Source organism: Chaetodon auriga, chromosome 6, assembly GCF_051107435.1.
Source record: "Chaetodon auriga isolate fChaAug3 chromosome 6, fChaAug3.hap1, whole genome shotgun sequence".
NCBI lineage: Eukaryota > Metazoa > Chordata > Actinopteri > Chaetodontiformes > Chaetodontidae > Chaetodon > Chaetodon auriga.
Genome location: NC_135079.1, coordinates 11,015,623 through 11,041,307, shown reverse-complemented (window position 1 = coordinate 11,041,307; position 25,685 = coordinate 11,015,623). Strand labels below are relative to the sequence as shown.

The 25,685-nt window shown below is 41.8% G+C and overlaps 8 protein-coding genes across 10 annotated transcripts; 2 read left to right on the top strand and 6 right to left on the bottom strand.

Annotated features, from left to right (window-relative positions):
- The first annotated feature begins 77 nt into the window (after nt 1-77).
- chid1 (chitinase domain containing 1) lies at nt 78-4,683 on the top strand. Its single transcript, XM_076733856.1, has 12 exons — nt 78-521; nt 725-868; nt 1,617-1,749; nt 1,836-1,880; nt 1,983-2,089; nt 2,168-2,229; nt 2,315-2,404; nt 2,501-2,602; nt 2,717-2,866; nt 3,493-3,573; nt 3,659-3,701; nt 3,824-4,683. Exons 1-12 carry the CDS (start codon nt 417-419, stop codon nt 3,920-3,922), a joined length of 1,161 nt encoding a protein of 386 aa, XP_076589971.1. The 5' UTR covers nt 78-416; the 3' UTR covers nt 3,923-4,683.
- An 8-nt stretch (nt 4,684-4,691) lies between these two features.
- Nucleotides 4,692-6,878, bottom strand: gatd1 (glutamine amidotransferase class 1 domain containing 1). The gene is made up of 7 exons (XM_076733857.1): nt 6,690-6,878; nt 6,378-6,454; nt 5,486-5,591; nt 5,288-5,395; nt 5,116-5,207; nt 4,933-5,026; nt 4,692-4,831 (listed from the first exon to the last, which is right to left on the bottom strand). The coding sequence occupies exons 1-7, from the start codon at nt 6,736-6,738 to the stop codon at nt 4,716-4,718; spliced, it is 642 nt and encodes a 213-aa protein (XP_076589972.1). The 5' UTR covers nt 6,739-6,878; the 3' UTR covers nt 4,692-4,715.
- A 72-nt stretch (nt 6,879-6,950) lies between these two features.
- Nucleotides 6,951-11,290, bottom strand: cd151 (CD151 molecule). 3 transcript variants are annotated; one of them, XM_076733469.1, is made up of 9 exons: nt 11,100-11,195; nt 10,066-10,150; nt 9,600-9,791; nt 8,852-8,926; nt 8,464-8,484; nt 8,047-8,151; nt 7,711-7,860; nt 7,547-7,633; nt 7,124-7,421 (listed from the first exon to the last, which is right to left on the bottom strand). In XM_076733469.1, the coding sequence occupies exons 2-9, from the start codon at nt 10,147-10,149 to the stop codon at nt 7,362-7,364; spliced, it is 774 nt and encodes a 257-aa protein (XP_076589584.1). In that variant the 5' UTR covers nt 10,150; nt 11,100-11,195; the 3' UTR covers nt 7,124-7,361. The 3 variants fall into 3 exon arrangements, with proteins under 3 accessions (XP_076589585.1, XP_076589584.1, XP_076589586.1); XM_076733470.1 differs by lacking the exon at nt 8,464-8,484 and having other exon boundaries at nt 6,951-7,421; nt 11,100-11,290; XM_076733471.1 differs by lacking the exons at nt 8,464-8,484; nt 8,852-8,926.
- A 121-nt stretch (nt 11,291-11,411) lies between these two features.
- Nucleotides 11,412-12,957, bottom strand: LOC143322681 (ras-related protein Rab-6B). The gene is made up of 4 exons (XM_076734029.1): nt 12,881-12,957; nt 12,479-12,586; nt 12,288-12,364; nt 11,412-11,714 (listed from the first exon to the last, which is right to left on the bottom strand). Exons 1-4 carry the CDS (start codon nt 12,884-12,886, stop codon nt 11,630-11,632), a joined length of 276 nt encoding a protein of 91 aa, XP_076590144.1. The 5' UTR covers nt 12,887-12,957; the 3' UTR covers nt 11,412-11,629.
- On the bottom strand, nt 12,893-13,772 carry LOC143321806 (ras-related protein Rab-43-like). Its single transcript, XM_076732464.1, has 5 exons — nt 13,707-13,772; nt 13,349-13,475; nt 13,173-13,254; nt 12,957-13,071; nt 12,893-12,907 (listed from the first exon to the last, which is right to left on the bottom strand). The coding sequence occupies exons 1-5, from the start codon at nt 13,716-13,718 to the stop codon at nt 12,893-12,895; spliced, it is 351 nt and encodes a 116-aa protein (XP_076588579.1). The 5' UTR covers nt 13,719-13,772.
- Nucleotides 13,773-14,181: 409 nt separating this feature from the next.
- Nucleotides 14,182-19,828, bottom strand: cracr2b (calcium release activated channel regulator 2B). The gene is made up of 10 exons (XM_076733584.1): nt 19,733-19,828; nt 17,370-17,626; nt 17,181-17,292; nt 16,899-17,046; nt 16,549-16,695; nt 16,340-16,430; nt 16,153-16,248; nt 15,878-16,065; nt 15,038-15,109; nt 14,182-14,937 (listed from the first exon to the last, which is right to left on the bottom strand). The coding sequence occupies exons 2-10, from the start codon at nt 17,622-17,624 to the stop codon at nt 14,784-14,786; spliced, it is 1,263 nt and encodes a 420-aa protein (XP_076589699.1). The 5' UTR covers nt 17,625-17,626; nt 19,733-19,828; the 3' UTR covers nt 14,182-14,783.
- A 267-nt stretch (nt 19,829-20,095) lies between these two features.
- On the top strand, nt 20,096-22,840 carry tmem138 (transmembrane protein 138). Its single transcript, XM_076733585.1, has 5 exons — nt 20,096-20,225; nt 20,800-21,321; nt 22,130-22,301; nt 22,426-22,501; nt 22,603-22,840. The coding sequence occupies exons 2-5, from the start codon at nt 21,194-21,196 to the stop codon at nt 22,713-22,715; spliced, it is 489 nt and encodes a 162-aa protein (XP_076589700.1). The 5' UTR covers nt 20,096-20,225; nt 20,800-21,193; the 3' UTR covers nt 22,716-22,840.
- Nucleotides 22,841-23,692: 852 nt separating this feature from the next.
- Nucleotides 23,693-25,497, bottom strand: tmem258 (transmembrane protein 258). The gene is made up of 4 exons (XM_076733586.1): nt 25,417-25,497; nt 24,984-25,093; nt 23,936-24,064; nt 23,693-23,844 (listed from the first exon to the last, which is right to left on the bottom strand). Exons 1-3 carry the CDS (start codon nt 25,417-25,419, stop codon nt 23,938-23,940), a joined length of 240 nt encoding a protein of 79 aa, XP_076589701.1. The 5' UTR covers nt 25,420-25,497; the 3' UTR covers nt 23,693-23,844; nt 23,936-23,937.
- Nucleotides 25,498-25,685: the final 188 nt, after the last annotated feature.

The following is a 25,685-nucleotide window of genomic DNA, read 5'->3' as shown; positions in this document are numbered from 1 at the left end:
AGGTTGTTAGCATGATAGCTACACTGCCACCTATCTGCTCAGATGACTTATCTCACGCGCATTTTATTTTGAAAATCACAGAAGGCGGAAGTCGCCCAGCTAGGTTGACGCTCCAGATAGAAACACGTTGAGCTAAGTTGTCAGTCAAACTGGCATCGACCACCCGACAGTGAAAGCCAGGTTATTTGTCATAAATCCGGGCTGTATGTCTTAGCAGTGTAAACAGGGCTGTTTTGGCGCGTTCTTCTGTGTCATCTCAACCCGCAGGAGGATATGCTGGTTGATAATCTGCCAGATCTCAGTCAGGAAGGAAGCATTTGCACTGCAAACCTGCAGACCTGAGCTAACTAACCCATTTTTATTGAACTGCTTCACGACTCCTTTCCACTGCGTGCTTTGTTTTTTTTTTTTTGGAAATGAGAACGACATTATTCCTGCTGCACGCCATCTCATGCTGCTGGTTGGTCAGTGCCACACTTTCAAAATCTGATGCAAAGAAGTCGCATAAAGCTGAGGCCGAGGTGGGTAACTTCAGGGCTTTACCTTGAGAAAAGGTGAGAGCTGGCATATGTTGCAAAGCCTCCTCTGTATACCCGCTATGTCACTGGACGTACCTGAATTTTGCAGATTCTGGAAGAGGCCAGTATCCTCACCTGTCATGTCCAGTCATGATGCTGATTTTCTGTCTGAAATGGGGTCTCTCCTCTCTGATCTCACTGTTTAGACGTCTCCAGCTGAGCTGTCTGTGTTGGAGAGAGGCCTTGTTGTGTCAGACCCGCACTGGAAAGACATAGTGAAGGAGGAAAAGAGATACTGTGCTCACATCAAGAGAACATTTCAAGGACAAGTGCTTGGATATGTCACACCTGTAAGTCTGAAATCCAGCCGCCAGCAGATCCACCTTCTCCCATGCAGCTGTTCAGCATTTGGCACTTTTTGCACAGCATTAAAGGATAAGTTGAGGATTTTTCAAGTCTGTTTTAATGCAGTACTCACATGCCCACCTGTGCATTGGAGGAGTTTGTCGCTGCAGTTATCCCTCACAAAAAATGCCTGTAAAGAGATCCTTTCTTTAAAGAGGAGGGATGAAATCCAGAGTTCACCTGAAGCAAACACGGCATCATGAGTCTTAGTTGAATTGAGCCAAATCCTTCAAAGTTTCTTTTTTTATTGCATTTTTCAAGCACTTGATGCACTTTACAGTATCGGTTGTAAGATTAAGATCTGGGCTTTATAGGTGGGTTGTTGGATAAAATGAGCAATTTGACCGTGTCGCCTTTGGTTCTGCAAATTTTTATTTTTTTTACTATTTTCTGATGTTTAAAGACCCATTGTTTAGTGGGATTTAGTGGCGTCCACAGAATCGCTCACCCCGCCTTTAACTTAAGAAGCTATCCATTGTAACCTTCTCGTACACTGGAGCTGTACAAAGAGGGCCTCACTTTGGTCAGTGTGCAGAGGGGCAATGAATGCTGTGACCGATAACTGAAGTGACCGATAACTCTTTCAACAAGCATCCAGACATTTCGGTGTTATAAAAAAGACCTGGCAAACTATCCTTTGATATTTTGACTCACTATCTTTAAATGACATGTCTTATTTCTGCCACCCCCCAGTGGAATTCCCACGGCTATGACATCGCCAAGATGTTTGGCTCTAAACTCACCTCAGTGTCTCCAGTGTGGCTTCAGCTCCGCCGACGGGGACCTGAAACCTTCGACGTCACTGGACTACACGATCATGACCCAGGTAGCAGATCCACTCCACTGACAGTCAGATGGAAAGGACTTTCCGGTCTCATGTACATACAGTGAAGGGGTCTTTTGTCTTTGCAGGCTGGGTCAAAGCTGTACGAAAGTCGAACAAAAAAGTCAGGATGGGTGAGTAGATGCTCTCCCCTCTGCCCTCAGCTCTGTTGATGTGGGTCAGCACAGACGGTTTCAGAGAAGACAATCAGGTCATTTTCGTGTCTCTGCCCTCAGTGCCTCGGCTGCTGTTTGATGGCTGGTCTTACCAGGACTACATGAGCGTGCTGGGGAGTGAAGATGAAATTGAAGAGCTGGGAAGTGAGCTGGTGGATGTCGCAAAGGTAATCAAGTAGCTTTAACTCCCTTACGGTAGTGTTTTGTTCGTCCTGTGTCTGTCTAATGAAGCGGTGGCCTTACAGACCGAAGGTTTCGATGGGTTCACCTTGGAGCTGTGGAGCCAGCTGGGAGGGAACAAACGAAAGTGAGTTATTTGGTGGACATCTCTGTATTGTTACTCTGACCAGCATTGACTGAGACGATCTAAATGTGAAATCTTCTCCGTACAGGGAGCTGGTCCATTTGGTGAAGCACATATGTGAGGCTTTGAAGGCTAAAAGACTAGACTGCATTCTTGTCATCCCACCTGCTGTGACGAGGTGAGTGATACTAGTTTGTATGTTCGGCGACTGTAAATGCTAAAAAAAAGAGGAGAAATCAGTGCTGATATTCTTTTGCTTGTCCATCACGATCAGTACGGGGCAGCCGGGTATGTTTGGCAGGGAGGAGTTTGAGCAGTTAGCCCCTGTCGTCGATGGATTCAGCCTCATGACGTACGACTACTCCAGCGGCGCCAGGTGAGCGTCACAGACAAGTGATGTCCAGAAATTCATCGTGGTCAAATGTTTTAGGTGGTATTCACAGCATCGATGTAGACCATGTCCTGAGTTCTTTCGTTCGTTTTGTTTCAGGCCGGGCCCGAGCTCTCCCCTGCCCTGGGTGAGAGACTGTGTCCTCCAGCTTGCACCCAACACTCAGTGGAGGCAGAAGATCCTGCTAGGGCTCAACTTGTATGGCCTTGATTTTGCAAGCCAGGGAACAGAGCCAATCCTGGGAGGAAGGTGAGATAATACTGCTGGAACACTTTATTCTAAATTTTGGTGTTATTGCTAGTAGTGGCTAATGTAGCCTCGGGCCGCTAGCCTCAAGCAGAGATGAGGAGTGGGCTTCAGAGGTCTGGTAAGCTCACTTCTCTGTAACTCCACACCCCCACATTTTTTTTACCTTCAAACTTGTAGTTTTCAGTCCCAAATGATGCTTCCTCGGGGCAGTTTATCAGATCTCACGCAGCTCCCTCTGGAGCCACAAAGGGCTTTATGCAGCTTTTCTCACTATGCAGTCGTACACCAAAAGACCCGTGAACAGACTTTGATGTTCTGAGTTTGCCTTTAAAGCCCATTTTAAAGAACTTTCACATCATAACTATTTCTCCAGAACATAAAATATTCATGACCAAATCAGCAACAATCAAAGTTAAAGTTTTGGGGGAAAGCACCCTGTGTGGAAGGTGTTTGATCAAACCTGCAACAAATGTTGAACTGTCATCAAATTTTTGACTCTTTAAACTGACTGGAATACAGAAATCTCTCGTGTGAAATAAGACAAACTTTTCTAACTTTGACTGATAGCGCTGAAGTCCCTGAAAGTCTTGTTTCTCTGTCTTAAACTTGTCTTTGATTTCCTGCAGGTACATCGAGATTTTGCGAGAACACAGGCCGAAACATCTCTGGGACGAATATTCTGGAGAGCATTATTTCACTTACAAGAGGTACTTATTTAATAACAACAAATTATGGCTGAAATCTTAAACTTCCAGCAGCATCTTTTAACAACATCTGTTACTTTCACTTCAGGAACAATGCAGTGAAGCATGTGGTGTACTATCCGTCACTGAAGGTGAGTCTTTTTCAGATAAGTTCATGAGTAAACACAGAGATGATTTACAAACCGTTTCCTGTCACTTTATTGACTGAGGTTTACTTCTACATGTGGAGATTAACATTAGTTTTATTTTACAGTCCATCTACCTGAGGATTTCTTTAGCGACTGAACTGGGAACAGGGATCTCTTTATGGGAGTTAGGACAAGGACTGGACTATTTCTATGATCTCCTATGAGAGCTGGACTTGAAAAGTGAAGAGCGTGGACCCCGAATCATCAGCACACGGATTTGACTTCTCTTCACCCTGAACGTGGGGCACCAAAAATTCAAGAGCTATAAGCAGGTTTTTTTTTTTCCTTCATTTTTGAGAGTGCGATGAGCCTTTGACAGGATTTCATTAATACACAACTTGTTTGAAGTGTTGGGAAATCTTTTCTACATGAACACATCTGTTGTTTGAAAGGTTATTAGCAGCTGACACAAGGTACTTCCATATGTTGTATTCATGTATTGTGAAAAAATTCAGTTTGTACAATACAGAGTGCAGTAATACATCCGTCTCCATCAACAGAGGGTGCATGATCATCGATATGTACACAGTCTAAATGAAGGGTTACATTCTTGTTCTGAGGCCCTCCGTTCATGTGCCACAAACATCTGCAGCCTCCTCAGTCCAAGTCCAGAAATCTTCTGTTTTGCTCTCTATTGATCACAAATGTTTCTACTCTTGGATGCAAACTTTGCTTGGTGTGAGGATGAATCTTTCTCTGCTTTTAAACATCCTCAAAACTGCACTTGACACCCCAACGTGTCTCATTTTTTTTAATTTTCAAATCAAGACATTTGATTGTGTGTGGGTTTTTTTTTTAGTACGCAGCATTTTTATTACACAGCATTGACAAGTCATGAAGTTGTATTTACAGTGTTGCTAAACATCTTCCAATATTTGTCTGAGATGAATGTTTAATTACATGAATATAAATGTGGAGCAAATGAGCTGTTTAATTTGATGTTCCTGATGTTAAAGATTACTTGGCACCACAGAGCAGGATTAGATTATTTACAGCAAGTGAGGTTGACTGCATGTTCTGAGCGGTTATTAGGTGTCTGTCGATGACTACGTGCACAGCATCTTCTTGACTTGCTGGAAAACAAAGAGATAAATATGAGAGTTTAGTTTTAGCCTTCAAAAATGCTGATTAAGTCGCTATAAAATTGGTATCTGTGCTCTGCAGGTCAGCTCACCTGTGTACGATCCACCACTGTCTTTCACAAAGTCTTCCACGACCAAGGGCAGGTTGGCAAAGTCAGGCCTCCGCACCAGTTCAAACACTGACGGCTGTCAGTGAAAACAGTTAATGGTATTAAATACATTGAACGCAGAGATATTTGGGTATATTATCATCATGTTTAAAGAGGAAGACTGACCCCTGTTAAGCTGTAGCCACCGAAGATCCACTTCTGTCCCTCAGTGGCGCAACACAGTGCCGACACTCCTTGTCCCACTGCACAAACAGGCTCTGCAAATAGAGACACGAGCATGTCTCTACACCGGACATACAGATTACATGACTGCTTTTAAAATTAGCCGCACACTCACTTTGGTGAGAGATGAAGTGTGTGAGAATGCGGTGCAAAGAGCCGCTGTGTGCCAGGTCCGTCAGCGCCCCGGGGCAGTCCGGGATGAGCAGCGCCTGGTACCGGGCACCTGGGAAAGGTCATCGTGACTTCACTGAGCAGAGTCCAACCAGCAGCACACGTAAAAGCAGCCAAACTAGCGTGAAATGAACGCTCTCACCGTCTATGGATTCAAGTTTAGCCGGTGTTGCGTAGGGTTTCACGCTGAAGTCCTGCACCCATCTAGCTGTGCTTTCATCCACTCCAGTAAAGTCTATCGGCTTCCCCTGCAATTCAAACACACTCTTAGGCCCCGCAGCTCTCTGTTACTCTGTGCTGAGGTCACATGAGGTCGCCTATGCCAACTGTAAGGAAAATCTATAAGTTTACTTATATGTCAGCAGCAGTTTTCATCTTCAAAGGTGATCCCATCATCTCTAATATGAATAACAAAATGTTCACCAATGGAGAAATCAAGCAGTATAAGTTCCAATAACATCACTGCAAACACAGCCCTGTTCTTCTATCCTCTTTCACACAGATCGTGGAAATATTGGCTTTGACTTTTGGTTTAAAACACTGCATCATGACTCCACAATCCACCAGCTGATTTAAAGAATCCAGATCCTTTAGTAAAAGTACTAAACTGCAATGTGAAAATACTCCATTACAAGTAAAAGTAAGTGACCTGAAATAATTTAAAGAAAAAGTAACAAATCCTCACATAAGAAGTTGAATATTTATTGATTAATTAACCATCGTTTCAGCTCTAATTGTCTACAGTGCTGTTTAGTTCCACCTAGCGGCATATTTTGCATGTGAAGTACAGTATCCCCTATGAATTAGTGGAAGTAGCATAATACTGAAATACTCAAGCACCAATTACTCAAGTACAGTACTTCAGCAAATGTACTTAATTACATTCAGTGCACTGCTGCTGACTCGTGGACTGAAAAGTTTTCTGATGATTGAAACATTTGACAGTAACGCGCTCTCAGAGGGAACTTAGCGGCAGAAACATGGTGGAATATCTACTTCGTTGAGTATTTTGCAGTAATTAATAAAAGCCTTACCCCTGGTGTGGCTGTCTGCAGGTTAAACGATGAGGCACAAAGACTGAAGGACTGATGGAAAGACTGAGCTGACACTCCTGAAGGAACAAAACACATCAGAGCTCAGCGCAAACTACACCTAGCTCGGTGGTTAAGCTAGCTAGCTAGCTAGTTAGCAAGTACTGTTTTACCACAGCTAACAGAGTACTTCAATTAGAAAGTAAGCTGACACAAAACTGCAAGAGTAAAGTGAATACTGCACTGTGTCACTGTGTAATTAATCCCCCTCATTCAGTCATTCAGTGATGGCACATGAACCGCTGATGGACCCACCTTGTGCAGACGCACTCGCCACTATCAGACAGGTTGGTTTCGCAGACATTTCATTTACATCCGTGTTCCCTCCACATGAAATATTTCAGCTTGTTTGAAACGAATAAGAAGTCAATTGTGGTTGAAATCATGAAAGAGGAACAGGCGAGGAGGAAGTAGTGTCACCTGACAACAACATCCGCCGAAAGATTTCAAAATAAAAGTTCACCATCAAAGGCAGAGTAGAGTGCACCGTGATGTGAGAAATTCGTTTGGAATAATGAATGGAAACTATTTTTATTAGCATTTCAACAGACAACAATATCTTTGTACTAATTTTTAAATCAGAACTTTGTTAAGCAAAAATAACTTTGTTTTATTACATAAAAAAATTATAAACATCAAGATCAACACTGATTGTAAATGCAGGCATAGCATGCTCACATTTCTCTGCTCTTTAAAATGTGTTTTTTTGGTTACATCTTCATCCACACATCACTATCTTAACAGCGAAGATACTTAGTGCTGAACAGTGCTGCCCTGCAGCATTATCGTATCTGTAGCGTGTGTATCCTTAACTTTTATTCATCATGTCATCATTTGAATTGGCAATTTCACAGCATACAGAATTGGAAACCATTTACAATTCATGGTGTGACTGTGTGATTTTGTCATATTAAAGAAAGTCAATAATCAGGAGGGATCTTCTTTCAAATTTTGATAAAGGCAGCAAGTAAACATCATCCCCACAAGCTGAAAGACAAACACACAAGGAACTGGTTACACTGCACACATATTGTTAACAGTTAGGTTGTTTGCACAACATTAAACAAGATGTTCATGTTAACCTGTATTTTGCCCAGAGGTTATTACTTTACCTGAAGAAATGCAATCCCAATGCCCACCGAACCGAGAATATACAACTGACTCAGAATGAACTCCTCTAATTTCAGAATGCAGCCTCCCTAAGACCACAAGAAAGGGAGAGAAGTTAAAATCTTGTTGTGATTAAAATCATTTATCCACAGCCATCTTTACCTACCTCCACTCTGTAGATGTTGGAGGGATGGTCCCTGCGTCCACAGAGGTCAGTGGGAGTTTTACAGCAGCTATCAGGAACGAGCCGCTCATTCAACTGGATCCACACACTGTCTGCCCAGTCTGTGGAGTTATGACTGCCACAACACTTAAACTGAAGGGGAGCCAGTCAGGGAGAAACACAAGAAAGAAAAACAAAGAGACAATGGTGACAAACATGCTGGTAAAGGGTCAATTCAAATTTAATATTATCTGACACTTAAAACTGAGAGTGGTATTACTTTTTGTCTGGCTGCCTGTAAATCAGCTGTGATTTAAACATAGAGTTTCACTCCCACACCTCCTGCTGAAGTTTATCCACAGCCTGCGTGACGCTCTCCTCCCCTGGCTGCCGGTATTTCTGCTGCATGGTCACCTTCAGGTTCTGTCTGAGCTCCTCATCCAGCTGTGAGACAGGAGAGGCATTTCAGTGACTGCTCTGGAAAAAAAAATGTGTCACTTACAAATCTCCTCCTATCAATAAAAATAGCCCCTGGTCAGGTTTCTTTCCTCCCCTGTAACATTCCAGTGTACCTGTGCAATGCCCACACATAACTCAAAACATATGAGCACAGATCCTCTGACCCCACTGCCTTTTCCACATGAGCATTCTTCAAATGAGTTTGCAAATTATCAAAGTGTAAAGAGTGAAAACAGACCATTTTAGATCAACCAGAAACAGTTTGATATAAAATGGAAACACGTGGCTGCAGATTACCTGGTAGCAGAAAGGGAAACACTGCAGCAAGAAAAGGGGGGGGAGAAAGAGAGGTGTGAGAAGGGTGGAAAAACAGGACAAATGAAGAACATGCACAGAGAGGCATGCAGAGAAGATTTCACAACAGAGAGTGCAGCAACTGCATGGGTAGTGTAAAAAAAAAATGGAAATAGAAATGATGATGAAGAAGTTTGAAACCACATTAAGGGAAAGTGGATGAAAGCAGTGAGATTTAAACTCAATGATAGCCACTAAAGAAAAATATGAAGTCCAATCAGCTGGTCATATTGTACAAAGGAAATATTGACATTAGACTATTAGATTATTAGACTAACGTTTTCTCACATCGTTTCGATCAAACATACAAACAGAAGGTAAAGCACCTCACCTCTTGGTAGGTAATGTAGGCCAGCACCCCAGCAATGATTTCCAGCAGGAAAATAAAGAGCAACAAGCTCAAATACTGTAGAGGAGATGCATGAAATAAGCAAGAACCCAGCTGTGAATAAACTGAAGACGTGTGCCAGTATATTTCTGTGCTAAAACGTGGCACTGAATGTGATTTTAAATTTGGCATTAGCATTGAAAGTATCTGTGCACGAGTAGAAATACAAATAAAAGCAACACTCTGGAGAATACCGATTAAAGGAAGGTGTTCATTACAAAGCTTGTGGTGAATATGGAAATAGACATAACGTCACAGAGCCTGTGCAGTTTTGCTTCTGTATTACATCCTGACACGCTGTCTGTCTGTGTCTCTCACACACTCTTCAGTCCAAGCAGTCGCCTGTGATGCCCGTCATTCCTCTGGCATGAGCTGCACTCCAAATCTAAACTCTTAAAGACACACTCTGCGTGACTTTGTCTGTTATAGTTGACAGTCATGCCTGTCTGACATAATGAGCAGCGCTGAATGCAGGCGGACAAGACAGAAGGTCACCAAGGATTAACTTTCAGTACACTAGACTCAGATCAGGTTGTGTGTGTGTGTGTGTGTGTGTGTGTGTGTGTGTGTGTGTGTGTGTGTGTATAAAGAGGAACTTAAATTGTCTTTCACTGGTTTCTGATTCTGGTGACATAAAACAAATCAGTATCAAAGTAGAATTGACTGGTTTTGTGAGTCTGATCCAGTTTACCACAATCAAAAGACTCCTCATCTCCTTCATAGTGGCACAGCATCCGATGATCCCGGTCACTATCACAATGACTCCGGCAGCGATCAGGATGTAAGCAGAGGCTGAGTAGAAGCTGGAGTTCAGTAAACTGATGTAGTCGCTCTTTTCCACCAGAGTCCACACTCCCACCGCCAGCACAGCCCCTCCTGCCAGCTGAAAGAACGTACCGTTATCATCTCAACTCAAACCAGATGCGCGCATCGAGCATGTGTTGCATAAAATTCAGCAGGAATAACATAACTCCTAAAATGTGACAGTGATGCAAACAAGACAACGCCTTATTCTCCTCCACCGTCAGCCTCAAGAGACACTCAGCTAAATGTTTTTGTTATCTGGACATAAATCAGGGCTTCATGTGGAGATGCGCAGAGGGTTTTATTGTCTTAAATTCAGAGAAAAAACACTTAACTATTGCTTGTTAACTTACCCAGAAAAGAACATTAAAGAGAAGAAGCAGATACTTCAGACAAATTGTCCCACAGGTGTGTGTTTTTTCACCCTGAGCGTCCATTCTGAAATGAAAAACATACACGTGAGTTCACTGTAGGTTGATGTACACACACAGAGAATTACAAAATCAAAAATGCTCTAATAGCAGAGCTGAATCCAGAGAACGAACTCAAGATGCTCAGAGCTCAGGTCATACCCTCTAACACTGAAGACCATTATCACACACATCTTTATGCTCACATGACGGCTAACAACGGCGAGCTGAAGCCGACGAGTGCTCTATCTGATCGAGACTAGTCAGCTGCGGTATATGTGTAGGAATTTCCTCTTTCAGTCTGCTTCAGTTCCACGTTTGGTGTGAAAAGGTGATTTACTGGGTAGAGTTCGATCACAACTGCAGTATGCATGAGCTTTTCTGGCAACAGGTTCTCCATGTTTCTCCTTTGAGAAACATCAAATACAAGACCAAAAAAAGAAATGTGGTGCATTTCAGAAAGCAATGGGAAGAGCTCAAGGATGAAATCAAATATGTTGTGGGAAAAACAGACTTAACTTGTGTCACATGTCATCCAGCAGACAGATATATCCCCCATCCCCGTAACTGAACCTGACCTTCCCACACTCCAGTGATATACGGCTGACTTAATGCTTTACTTTATGAATTAGTCAAAGTCTGTCCTACCCTGACCTGAACTGTCCTCTGATTCTTTTTTAAGAAAAGTTGTGACGCCGAGCATCAGGAGGGAGACTGATTTTAAATCTTAGCTTTCCATCAAACATCTAATCATAAAGAATTAAGCAAATCAAGAAAGGGAAACTAGCTATAAACATTCAAATATTCAGCAAATACAAAAAATGTGATGTTTTCCAGCAATAAGACAAAAAACTCCATGTGTGACAGTGACTGTCCAGAAAAACAAAATCTCCCAATGGTCAGAATGAAGTTATTTTTAACTCATTGTGTCATGGAAAAACTGCTCTCCCTTTCCGCTGAGACTAAAATACTCCTACCTGATTTTAGATGTTGGGCCCTGAAGGATGTAGATTATCGGGGTAACGTCTTCCCAGATCCACCGACCCCGGTGTCAACAGGCTGCTGTCTTTGAAGGTTAACTGCAACAGCGTACGTTCTCAGTTGACACTCAGACCCGAGCCTCCCGCCCCAGCGCCTGAGCGTCTGTCCTCTTTTGGCACAACAGGCCAAAGCTCCACAAACTATGCAGAGGACATGGCTGCCCCCAGCTGGTTTCTCACGCATATGAGCTCTACTGGCTGACTGGAATTAAAAAGAAGTACTACGACAACAAAGCAGTCATCAAAAATATATTTTATTGGATGGATTATAAAGACATATAGCAACATAAGAAAACATTACAGAGACTGTTCAGTTAACAGAAACATGGTAAAGCTGAAATGATAAAATGACCTCAGGTTTAGGGCACTATGTGTCAACATTCCCCATAATCCAACTGTCCCAGCAAAGACAAACATGGCGCCAGTCAGCCATGGTGTTGACGCGGGAGTTTCCTTTCCTCGTGTGTTTATGCACAGCAGCGTCTTTCATCGGTGTCCTCGGTCAGTAAAAGAGCATCTTCACATTGTCGGTCATGCTGGGACATTAACATGCTGAGAGGCAGAAAAAGATTAAATCATTGTGTGTCAGAAACCACGACGTGAGAATAAAAATCAGCTTGCAGTTTACAGCTGCAGATGAATTGATTGATTGATTAGTAACAGAGTGCTGATTTGCTCTTTTTCTCTGTTTTATTTCTCTGTAAACTGAATGAATTTCACTTTTGGAACAAACTATCTTAGGACATCACCTAAGGTTCTGGGAAATTTGTCACAATTTCTGGTATTTTTTCAACTAAACTATTGATCATTTCATTAAAAATTGGCAAATTATTCAATATTATTTGTGGCAGCCCTTATTAGATACACCTCTCAATATAATGCAGCACAATACAATTCAACAGCACCACAAACAACAGTCAGAAATGACTCTACAGTAGAATCAGCACCTGTTCAGTCACTAAAATGTTCATTATTGATTGCATAGCAGCTCTTTGGGACAGCATACCTGATAAACTGAGTATATTTTGGCCACAGTGAAAAACACTGAGATAAACTGAGCGTACAAACATGTTACAAGATCCAGATGATGTGAAAGACGTACAGCAAAGAAATAAGATGCCATACCTGGCCAGATCAGTCATCAGCTCCACCATGTTCCATCCAGTTTTGGCACTGCACTCGTAAAACAAGGCTTGATGTTGCTGTCAGGAAATAAAAAAACGTAATCTATTTTAAAAAATAATGCTCCTTCCTCTGCGGTGCCATTGTGAGTAAATCACAGCAGAAAGTAGTTTGAATATTCAAACGTGGCTCACCTCTGCGAGCCGCTGGCCCTCCCCGGCTGTCACTTTTCTACTGTGACCGTCTGCCAGGTCCAGCTTGTTCGCCAGCAGCATCAGCACAGCACCTTCACACATCTTCTCCTGGGAGAGAAACACAGCAGGTTAGCACACACACTCTTATTAGCGCTGAAACCTGATGCAAAAAATACATCAATGGAGACGAAGGGTTTTACATTATCTACAATCCTGATTCCAAAAAAGTTGGGATATTGTATAAAAAGGAAATAAAAACAGAATGCAAATGAATTCTGTTTTGTTTTAAGCCGTGTCCCAATTTTCAAAAATAACCCAAAAAACTACGAGTACTAACAAAAAGAAGAGTTGAGATTTATCTCTCAGGTGGCATTAGTGTCTACACAGGTTCCTGTCATTTACCTGCATGTGTATTCAAACTGGGACAGTCTTTTGCATGTTTTTCCATCAAACCACTCATGCACCTCCACCTGCTCACCCTCACAGAGTCCATCCACCCTCTCACAGCGGTGAAGGAGGCGGAGTGGGTCAGGTCATACATGGCGAGGATACCGTCGGCTTTACGGTAGTACTGCTCAGTAATGCTGCGAAACCTGAATGCGAAAAATACCAATAATAAATAAACAAAAATAACACAAAAATAATAATAAAAACGGGTCTGGTAAATGTGGGGATAAACTGTGTTACATCTGACCTCTCCTGTCCTGCAGTGTCCCAGAGCTGCAGGGTGATGGTGGTGGAGCCCAGAGTTAAAGTCTTCATCTGGAAATCTATACCTGGAAGCAACAAGGTTTCATAGTTATACAGTATACACACTGAGGAGCATGTTAATCGATGTGATAACAGAGTGACAGCAAAAGAAAGGCTTACCGACAGTAGTGCTCATGTCACTGTGGAAGCGACCAGTGCAGTAGTGCTGGATGAAGCAGGTCTTACCCACTCCGGAGTTACCCAGGAATACCACCTTGAACACTCGCTGAGGACTGACAATTCTGCTCTAAAATTCAGGTAAAGGCACCAAACTTAACATTTTGATATCACTGTCTCTTCTTCTTTGGATTCAAGAGGATGCACATTTTTACTCATGACAAGTCTGCACTCCATTACTGCAGTAGACACTACAAAAGCCTCAGGGTATCATCTTCATCATCTGTAGCTGCTGTCACTCTGCTGTCAAAACTGATGGATTTGGGATTTAATGGATTTGTACATTTGATATGTTCCATACCTGAGTTTGCATCTGTTCAACATTTTCACACCTGACTCTACATGACGGTTGGTGTCTCTTGGATGAATATGTCACCTCTTTCTCTTTGTCCTGCTCCAACTCATCGGATGAGCTCAGCTGTCTTCAGAATCAATGAATACACAAGGTTAGTTGCTTCCTTGGGCAGTCTGCCTCGCTTTACTGCAAAGATGGCAAATGTGATATCAGATGCAGTCGGTCATACAAACCTTTTCAGCGGCTTGTCTTGACGTAAGTAGTTACCTATGATTGACCCTTTCTTCTGCAAAGTCGTTGAGACATTTGGAGTCTAAAAGGTTTTTTGTGAAGCAGAAGAAACGAGGAGCATTAAGGTTTTTATCATATACGTTTTTTGCAGTATAAATATGTGGGTGTGTATAAAGGTAAGTTTCCACACAACCTTAAAAACTGTCGAACACAAGCCACTTCACACAGGCAGATCATTTTTGATCTTTTTATACATTAGAACAAGTTCAGTCCAATTGTGACATTTATTCTGCTGCAATGAAGTTTAACATCATAATCATCGAACAACAATACACTGATTTGATTGTAAATGATACAAAAGTACAAGAAATGACCAACATGTTCACTGTTCATTCACTGTAGTATTGTCCATATGGTTTCTTGAATGAATATTCTGTACAACTTGCCTACAGGTAACAGTTTATACCTACTATGACGTACATTGATTTCTTATAGAAAGTGGAAGGGGAACCTGCTCAGAGATCTGCACTCCTTTAAGGATTGTGACAAAGGGATTTATTAGTTTGGTAAATACTGACCCACTGTAGTTCATCTGCATATATAATGCTATGTACAATATCATTAATAAACACATAAAACACTCTTTCCTTCAAGTTGACACACAACAAAATCCTTCACTTCACTGACCACATCTACAAAAGAAAAAAAAAACATTGCTGACATTGCAAAAATACCCAAACCACGTTAATGGCATTGACAAGTTCAATCAATAACCAAACAATAACAGCTGCCCATATAAATAATCATTGTCCAAAGGAATGACTAAAGCCCGACGCCATTCCCAGATTTAGCTTACGTCGGATAAATCTTCTGTGTCCAAGGGGGACAAAGGTCTTCACTGAGATAACAGTTTAACGGGAGAGGAGGAAGGACAGAGTGTCTGTGACTAACCCTCCTCTGAGACTGTTGGGCATCTTTCTCATCTCGCAGCCTTTTGTTCATGTCCCTGACACAAAGACAGGAAATCAGTCACAACCAACACCCCACTGGCTGAGTGGTTACTTCAAAGACATATCAAAAAAAGAGACTGAAACAGCAGCAGTTACCTCAGGAGCTCCAGTTGTCTCAGGAGACTATCCTTCTCCTTCTGCATGTTCCTCGACACCTTCATCACGTTTCTACAGTGAAGCAGACAAACTGTTGTTAAAAGATGCGTCTGGTGATAATCTATATGTTTATGATTGGATCAAACCCCAAGTCAATTCTAATTACTGTCAGTGTAACTTAAAATCAGATCAACTTATTCCTTCCTGCAACAGATTCCGAACTCATCAGTGAGCTGTTGCGCTGAGCGATGTATTCCTTCATTTTGATGACATTTTTAGAAAAAATGAAACTACGTATTTGTGAGCTGTTTTTAAAGGTTTATAACTTCAGTAGGGCCAAAGGGGCCTTGGTCCGAGTGCCACAGACAGGGTAAAGTAATGACTGAGATACTGGTTTGGTCTTTTCATGGGATTATTGAAATCATCTGAAATCATTTAATGAACAACTGGTTTGCTAAGAAATATTATGAGATCAGCTACCTAGGAGTCATTTTTAGGCTCAACTGAGAAAACAAGTCCACATGAATGTTCACAGTGATCTCGCTTTCTCCACATTTGAATATATGCAAATTTGCCAGACATGGAAAATTTAAATGTGATTAAACCTCTTTAACAGCCTTCAGCGAGTTCGACTGGAACTGGAAAGAGAGACTGTGTGACTGCCATCTGTTTATGTTTGTTCTTCTGTAATACTGAAGCACTCATGCACTTTGGAGTTAAAGTACTAGAAAGAACATGTTTCAGTCATACTTGAAGGAGAAACAGTATTTTCATGATCATATTTCTGCTATAATTTTATGGGACATGTACAGCATGTAGTACACGCTGCTCGCCGCTCACCTCTGTCTTGCCAGCTGCTCCTGGGCGGTGTTGAGCTGCAGCAGGCTGAGCTCACCCAGAGCGGCCTGAAGCTGCTCTCTGCTGCTCTCCACCTGCTCCTGTAACTGGATGTTGAGGCGTCGCAGCTGCTGGTTCTGCTCCTTAATGTCTGCCTGTTCACAGCTCAGCTGCTTTACTCTGGTCTCCAGCTTAGACCAGACAGAGACAGATCCTGTTGATTCACTCATTATACTAAGACTCTTCAGAAATAACACTGGGGCTGTTTGGGCACGTACCTCTCTCTGTTTGGTCAGTGTATTCTCAAACTCTTGCTCCCGAATCTTCAGCTCCTCCTCAAGTTGCTGTCCTCTCTGCTTCTCTTTAATACTCTCCTTGATTTCACAATAAATTCATTAAAAGCTATTATGATGATCACTTCTGTCACATGGCACAAAGGCTGGACTAAGCTGCACATGTCTGTACCTGAGCCAGGCGTTTCTCTCTCTCCTCTCGAATTTGGATTTCCATTTCTTCATATATGGACCGGACAACCTGGTCATGTTCATTCTCCCGTCTAAACAGAAAAAAATCAAAGTTGAATGGTCTTGGAAACTCTGAATAATAACAGTTGAATGTGGCCGAATTCATGCATACTGTTCCACATGCAGAGGACAGAGAGAGGAAGTCGGCACCTGCGTAGAGCTTGTTCCAGACTATCTCTCTCTCTGATGGAGTCCTGTAAGTGGGACACTGCCTGGATGAGGATGCCTTCCAGGACGCCGAGCAGCTCTGGTCTGTCTCTCTGGAGGTCACACCACAGAGAACACAACTCCTGCTGACTGACACACAACACAAAGCATGACACAACAGCTGTTAACGCGACTGTGGACATCTACCCTAAACAGCACAGCACCACTCTTAAATTACAAAAAGGTGCTGTATCTTAATGATTAACTGTATATATGAGCACATCAAATGCATCATATGCTAATGTAGAAGTCATGGGGAAATCTTGGCAATTAATTTGTGACAGTGATCTTACTCTTTGAAGAGTTTGTCAGCACCCAGCTCCATCAAGATGTTAACAAATCTAACCACAGCAGGGTCCTGGGACCAGTCCACCCTGTCTGTATCCTCTTCTCTTTCCTCTTGACTCAGCTCAGTTGTATCCTCCAACCCCACCAACTCACCTGCACCACAGACAGAGAGCAGCACAGAGGATTTGGTTTAAAGTGGATGACAGATGTCTGTGAATGAACAGTAGCTTTCCCCATAGATGTCACAGTGAAGAGCGGCATCAAAACACTCAAGACACTACACTCACCAAGTCCTGTGTTGAACTCAGCAGGAGTCAGGAAACCATTGCTCTGTCGGTCCAGACTCTCAAACACTGTCTCCAGCTGTTCAGGAGACAGCGGCAACTCCTCTTGAAGCCTCTGATGACCAGAAGATGGAAAGTTCAAGACTCTGTAATTGTCCTAAATTTTGTTATTCGACCACATCAGCTACTCACCTGCATATCCCGCTTTGTGATGAAACCTTTCCCCTCTTTGTCACACAGCACAAACAGCTCCTTGGCCTTGCCCATGATCTCCGCCTGCGGGCTGCCTGGCACCACCTCTCTGGCACTGGGTGAAGCCAGTGGACTACGTCCCCGGCCCGGCATGGGGCTCCCAGCTGGTAGGCTGCGTGGTCTGGGGCTCACTGGTACAGCCTCACCACTGCCTTCAGCTACCAGCACTTCACCATCATTGAGCCACTTAGACATTACTGCACGGAAGCAGACAGGTGGCAAGTTGGTGTGTGTGTGTGTGTCTGTCAGAAAAATACTGGCTATACACACGTCACCCTCTTAGTTTTTCATCTGGTATTAAAAGCTTCACTTTATTTCTCAGGGACGCATGAGAAGTAGAAGTGAAAAAATTTGTTGATTAGTCGTTCAAGAGCAAAATAATCCACCACTTTTTGATAATCAATTAAGAATTTTTCAACCAGAAACAGTGAAAAGAGCCAAAACAGTTTCTGGTTCAAGTCGCTCAAATAAAAACATTTCCTGATCTTTTTTTTGGTCATATATCATTTTAAACTTTACCATCTTCAAAACAAGATAACTGAAGATGTCAACATGGAGGTGATGCTGGCCATTTTTTAAAAACATTTTTGACATCTCACTAAACGATTCATCGACTAACTGAAAAAACAACAGGCACATAAATTGATAAAAAATAATTACAGCCCTAATAAGAAGTCTCTCAGTACTTCAACAGGGTTTACTACTGGAAACTACCGATCTGAGGCATCATCACGGAGCCAGGCTGAATTAAAAGACACTTCTGTTCTCTCTCAGTGCTGCAATATATTGTGAGAAGCTGGCAATACAGGTCCTCCCTTGTCAAACATGATACACAGAGCAAACTAAGCTGTGACTCGGCACATTATCTATAGCTGCTGTAATCAGGTGTCTGAAAAGTCTACACTCACTAAGATTTATAATGTTTGAGGTATCCAGTATGACAGCATGTTATTTTACACATCTTTATCCAAAATGTTTAAAGTCCTCTGCAACATAAATTCTTGGCTTCATGCAGCACAAGCAGTTATCCTGACTGTTTATTTAGATGAGAAAAAATTAAGTAACATGCAATGCTGTCACTGCTAGCAGTGTCCATGACCCTGCACCGGGATGTGGAGAGGGTAGAAAACAGGATGGTGTCATATGAGAAGATTTACTGTGTACTCTAAGGGGAGGGTGAATGGTCGGGGATTGGAGATGCAAATAAAACATTTGCAGTTGTTTGCATTGTCAGACATGCCACAACTGCAAACATGTTTTACTCTTAAGAACAATGGGGAAAATATGCCTCAGTATTTCCACATTCATAAAACAGTGATTTATGACAGGTTAGACAGCCTTTCTATTACACAGCATTAATCCTAAAGAGTGTTGGGTAGTGTGTTGAATAAAATTAGAAATGGTTCAAAATCGATGCAGGAGAAAAACATTTCCCAAGTCCTCAGGAAGGTGCACACTGAACTCAAATCTAAGTCGCTGTTAAACAAACTACTGCCTCTCTTTCCTATCTCTCTGCACTCATGCTATCTATGAGGGCTTAAAACCAATACTTACAAAGTATGTACTGATAATGGTGAGTAAAACATCAATCAGGATCAAAACTTCTTTATGACACAAGAGATGTGCTGGGATCCCAGATAGATCCCTATTGTAAATATTATGTTATATTATGTACGTCAAAGCAGACTCCCAATGAGCCACGTCAAAGGTCAAATGCTGGTACACACCTATCACACTATTTAGCATGGTCGGTGTGTGGCGCAAGGTGGAATCTCACGTTCAGGGAAAGTGGCTCCATGTAAATAAAAGGTTTTAATTTAACAAGCTGTATGCTATGAAACTGTCAGGCAAGCGGTCCTCCACTTTCTGCGATGAATGTCAACATACTGAATTTGACTACGTGGGTTAACTTAGTACATATGTTGCTTGAAACCTCTGTGGAGCTGTGGTGATAAAACAGCAAGTTAAACAGACGGTACACCTGTGAAAAGCGCATACACGTTGGCGACTGTACGTTAAGGTCAGCAAAAAGTTTGGTTGAAACTCAGCTCACTATGAAAGAAACGGCTTACGTGCGGTCAGTTTTGGTAGCTAAGCTAGCCGCGGTAACCAAAACCCAGAGAATGTGGTAACGTACGTTTATTATTAAAGAAAAAGAACCGCGCAACACAACAGTTGGTCGGTTATTGATGTACCATAGCGGAGAGAAGGTGAATATTAACTCTGTCTTAGTGTTTCTAAACGACGTACATCACTATACTTCATATCAATTCAGCGAAGTTGTAGAAACTTTGACTACTCACCCTTCGTGTCCTGGACGCAGATGTCCACTACCTTTGATCACTTGACAGTCCTCTAGTCAGTCAAGTACCGACTTCAGCCGCTGGGTGGCAGTGAAGACCACGTGCTATCGAAGATTACCGTAATGTTTAATGTGGAGCGCGAATTGAAGCCACCCACTCCTACTATTTAAACGTTTTCACTTACACAGCAGCTACTTTCAGTGACATTTAGGACATATCAGAATCATTGCAACACATTCAACAACAAAATAAACCGCATTCTCTATTCTTTTGGTAACATTAATTTTGAAGAATTCTCGGAGAACCTATAAATGCGTTATTACGGTAAGAAGTATCGTTACCATGGAATTTACGGAAATACATACGTTACCGCCGTGAAAAGCAGCCGTGGGCGCTCCGAGCTCATTGTTTGGCGATAAAAGTAGGATTGTGAGCAATTTAGTGGGTCTTCTTGCCTCTGGGTGACTTATTTTCATTCTTCACACGTTTTCTGGTAAGTAGGCGTTGGTTAAATGGTATTTATGAGGCGACCGTCTAACAGTATTGTGATGGTTATCGTTTACGTCGCAAAGTGTCTGGAAGGAGTTCCTCGAAGTTAAAATCTGAGCTGTGCCACTGCCAACCAAGTGATTTGTTTTGGAAATAAGATTGTGAAACAGTCAGTCGTAATTCTAGTATCTGTCTCCCAGATTATCTTCAGCCATCACTACATAACGTGCAGGTTACCGTGTTAGGTAGATTAGATATAAGGGAAGGGAGTGGACTGCCTGAACAACAACAAAACAAGAGATTGCTGTTCCCGCGTAGGTGAAATTAATCTGTAATCCCAGACTTTACCTTTCCATGCTTGCCTGTGTAACAGCCTGGGCATCTTGACCTCGCATGGTTAGGTTTATTGCTAATTTAGCTGTTTGCGAAAGACGACAAGTTACATCCACACATATCCGAGCTGGAGAAGGTAACAAGGCAAACATATGAAGCTAGGAATACGCTTCGGGGGTGAAAGAATCACAATGCCTTTTCCTTTCAGACCATATAACAGCCTGTCTGTTGTTTCTTTCTTGCAGGAAATGCAGCAGGCGACGAGGATACTTTCCACACCAGAGACGTCAACATGCAGCACATGAAAAGATCACAAACATCTAATCTGGTGTCTCGGACTGCCTGCAATCAACACCAAGATACATTTTCCCAGAGGACAACCAGCAACATGTTTCTGAACAGAGAGACAAACTGGAGTAAAGAAAATCTAAAATCCAGTTTCTGAATATGTGAATGGACAAGCTTTGAAGTCAGATCTGTCTGTCTGCTTCTAGTGTTTTTGTACTGAAGTATGTGAGCGGTGGATCTGGACCAAATAGACTTGTGTCACCATCAAGTACCTGTGTTTTGCAAGTGTGGAGAAAAGCAGCTAGGCAGTGAATCAACTGTGAAGTTGGTGTGCAGGATCGGCCCCTGAAGATGCTCCAGACTGGTAACTACTCTCTGGTGCTGCTCATCCAGCTGACACTGTTGGCCTATGACCTCTTCGTCAACTCCTTCAGTGAACTCCTGAGAGGAGCGCCCGTCGTCCAGCTAGTGCTTTTCATGTGAGTCACTTAACTGCATGCTGAGATGGTTGCTTGATTTATCAGTCAGTCACTGGTGGGTTTTATTTTTAATAGCAGTTTTTGCTGTCAATGATGAGCAAAAAAACCAAACAATCGGGTTACATCTTCACACATGTGCAGACCTGCTTTCTTCACTTCATATCACTGTCATTTGTCATATAGTTTAAATGTTATATCTTTAGAAATTGGAAACATTTTCATATTTTTCTTAATATTTTATATATGAAATGACCCCCCCAGATGATTAAAAATCAGTAATGAAATGATAATTAGTTGTGGCTCTCATTTGGGAGAGATGGACAAAGCTAAATATGTTTAAGGCTGAAAATAATGATTAATAAGCAAATAGCAACGTGACATTTAGAGCAGTGGCCAGAGATTTACATTATTCAGATTTTACCTTAATCTGTGCACTCATTTATTTAGAGGTTACTAGAACAAATCTATTTTTGCAGTTTATCATAGAAATATGGTAACTTTTAGATCCTGGTACTGTGTCCTATGTGTATGCATGGAAAATACTGAGATAAAACCTCTTTATGGCAGATTTTTATTCAGTGCCTGGTCTCGATTCAGTAGTCAGTCTGATTGGCAGCTCTCACACAGGTTCTATGTTCATTTTTCTCTATATCAACTTTTCTGAAAAAAATGATCATGTACCAGTCTTGCACATTATCCTTCTCTCTGACATGGTTGTATGTATTTGGTTTACACTTGAAGTATTTTAAGGCAGATACTGCATCAGAAATCCATATTATAAATAAATCAAGAAAATCTGTGTCTGCAGCATCCAGGACATCGCCATCTTGTTCAACGTGATCATCATTCTGCTGATGATGTTAAACACCTACATGTTCCAGGTGGGCCTGGTGTCCCTGCTGCTGGAGAGGTTCAGGGCTCTGCTGATATTCTCAGCTCTTTACCTGACCCTCAGCATCTGCTTCCACTGCTGGGTGTTGGTACGCTTCGTCACACCATCACAGACACCTGCATGTTAACTCAGTCCTTCAAAATCAGTGCCATGCATTTATACAATTTCTGCTGCGCACAGTTTTGATCCATGCAATTATTTCCTTTTTCTAGAATCTTAGATGGCTCGAGTCAAACCGTTTTGTTTGGACAGATGGTCTTCAAGCTCTTTTTGTATTCCAGAGAACAGGTAATTGGTGGATTAATTCAGAGGTACATTTTCCACCACAACTAATCTATTTTCCATAGTCTCTGTGGTGGTTAGATAACTGTACTTCTTTCTGTTCACAGCGGCAGTGTTGTATTACTACTTATACAAACGCACAGCAGAGTACATGGGTGACCCGAGGCTGTATGAGGACTCTATGTGGCTCCGTGATGCCTTTGCCAGAGCTCGTCAGTGAAGTGGCTACAGGCTTGAGAGAGACCTCAAAGGACCTGCAGAATAAGCCCTTCTGACATGCTAACACTGGACATCATCATCAGCTAAAAAGGACACATGGATCATGTTACACTATTAAAGATGTTTTAACAAATCAGTGGACTGATGTTGAACACTGATGGAACTCTTCAACAGGCAAAGAGGATGAAGCAAAGTCTCAACCACAGTCTGTGTTTAATGGCTCTTCATAGCCAAGTGGGCAGCCAGTTAAATGGTTTACAGTGGCAGGTAAGCCAACCATGGCATGTATAATATTGTATTAATCCAGATTGGGTCTGTTAATCTATGTGGCCTTTGCAAATTAATTTGAATTGCAGGCAGAATGAAGGGTTTTAGAAGTTTAGAGAACTGCTATAGATGCAGGTATCGCCTCCAATGGCAAGTTTGTTTTGATGTACCATTTGTAGAACAACATGTAGTAATAGCTTTGTTGGAACAGTTTTGATTATTTCCCCCACAAAAGGAAGAAACCAGTTGGTTTATTTGCCTTATGTAAGGTTAGTATGAGCTGTTTACATGGTCAATGTAATTTTAATAAGCCAATTTTCATGTGAATCCAGTTGTCTTTGAGTGGGGATCTTTGAATCGTGTTCCCACTGTTTTTATTAAATAATCCTTCTCTAATCCCTGTGTAATCCTTCATCACTAGGGTAGTCAGTGTTATCCTGGAGACAAGGTGAAACAGACTGCTCTATTTTTAACACAAAGATTAATCGGGGATTTAGGCTTTAGGCGCCACTAGTAAACGCACCATAAATAGTCTTCCGTGTGTCAAAATAACTGTCTAATCGCAAGCGCCCAGCAGGTCAACTTGCAGTGAACTTCTGGTGTCATTTCCAATAAAATTTAATGTTTTGTATAAAATCTATGAGATTATGATATCCATGGATTATTGCAATCATTGCAGATATCACACTCAGCAAAGAATGATACCAAAAGTTGTACAAATCTTCTTTACTAGTGAAAAGAAAACCATAGTCCATGTGATCCCAGAATATTGTCAGTGCAGTCCAATTAAATCCAGTTCGTGTTGTGTGTGATGTCCTCGGTTCCACTGGAATGTGTCATTCTTTTAAGTCAGTCACCCGAAACTGTAGGAAACGAGGCAGACGGAACAAAGTTAACCACGACAAAATGGGTTCAGTGATTTACTAAAACTCTGAAATAAGATTTTAAATGTACCTTCATACATAGATGCCAACCCAGAGTAGCAAGAACAACACACCGAAGCCCATGAAAAGTGAGGCCACGAGGGAGATCAGCAGCTCTTTGTAGACATCCCTCGTGTATTTTGTTGATGTCACCTCATAGCTGATGAAAAGTTAAGGTAGGTCACAAAAATGTTCAACCCACAGTCAGATTTTACAGACTCAAATTTTGTCTTTGGCTCAGTTCCAATCATGGTTTTGAACTTTTCTTTGGTTTGTATATTGATCAATGGTTGTGCCTTTAGAAGGTTTAATAAGTACTAAATCAGCATTATGATGGAAAATTTGAATCTCATATCTAGAAATCAGTCCATGAGAAACTGAGCTTTGTAAATCCTTTGTCGTGTTCAGGCAACAATTTCTGACAACAGATTAGACAAAATTAGCAACCACTGTATTTTTAGATACGTCTGAGAGTGAACACACCCAAAACATCTGTAATAATCCCACACTGCACAGGGAAACTGTGTGGACACTCTTCAGTAACAAGTCCCATAGGTCAGTTTGTTATGTGTCAAATTTGAATTGGATGTTTGGGAAACAATTTTAGCATTCACCTTCATTTTCTCTTCCAGCTCAGCGCAATTATCCTGTTTTAAAAATCTGTGTGAGCGTCTGGGCGCTTGTGAAAAGATGTCACCATGTTCTCAATCTCAGCAATAACTTGATGAGTACATTGTTAATGTTAACAATTAAAATCATAGTCTGAACAAGGAAAATATGTCCCAAGTTGAAATAAACCTGATTTATCACTTAAATGTCCCATTTTACTCAAGCAAGTGGAAACCAGAAGGTTTTTATGGGAACAAACATGTAAAAATGTATGATATGGTTTGCTTGTTGTGCTCCATGAGAACCTGTGCCATTGACATCATGCAAAAGGCACTAATATGACCCTTTATGTATCATACGGTTTAAATACAGGTTGCTATTCTGCAATAGCCAAATGGTCTCTGGAGCGACCCTGTATTTCGTTTTGACCATATACAAACTGTTACGTAGAACAAGCGTTGAAAGGATACACGAAGAACCAGGCAGTGAAGAACATGCCGATGGCCAACAGGACGACAGTGAGGTGGGGGAACACAGCCGGGTTCACCGGGCTGGTGTATCTGGTCATAGCCTCGAGTTCCTGCAGTCACAGTGTAGATACAAACAGTTTAAACTCTACTTTAACCTCCTACCACAATGTAAAGCGCTTATAGCGTTTGATTAATGTTGTAAAATAGCATTAACTGTTATCTGACTTTGTATAATAAAGCGGCTAACAGTGCATTTGACACGAAAAGCTAACGTTCCTCGGCTAGTCTGCACATCTAGATACACAAAGCATAACTTCTCACAGAAAGCGCAGTTTTTGCTGCGGAAATTGCAAATAAAGTGCACAGATAAACAGCACATAGATATATAGTAAAGCTTAACTAATATCAACGAGCAAAACATGAACAATTCTACCATTTTCTAATGAAGCAGAGCTCCTGTTTCTATGATCCAAGACGAAAAGGCCACGTACTGATTAGCACTTCCTGGTTTTTTCGTGACGTGTAGATGCTAACATTGAAACGAGCTTTCTTCCCTCAGTGTAACCTTTCAGGATTCTCCTCCCTCACGGGCTGCTTACAAATTTCGTCTTTCTCTGTGATTGGATTTGCGATTTCCTTACCCATACATTGTAAACTATATCCATATGTCCAAATTCTCCCACTGTCTTGTGGTAGTAATTT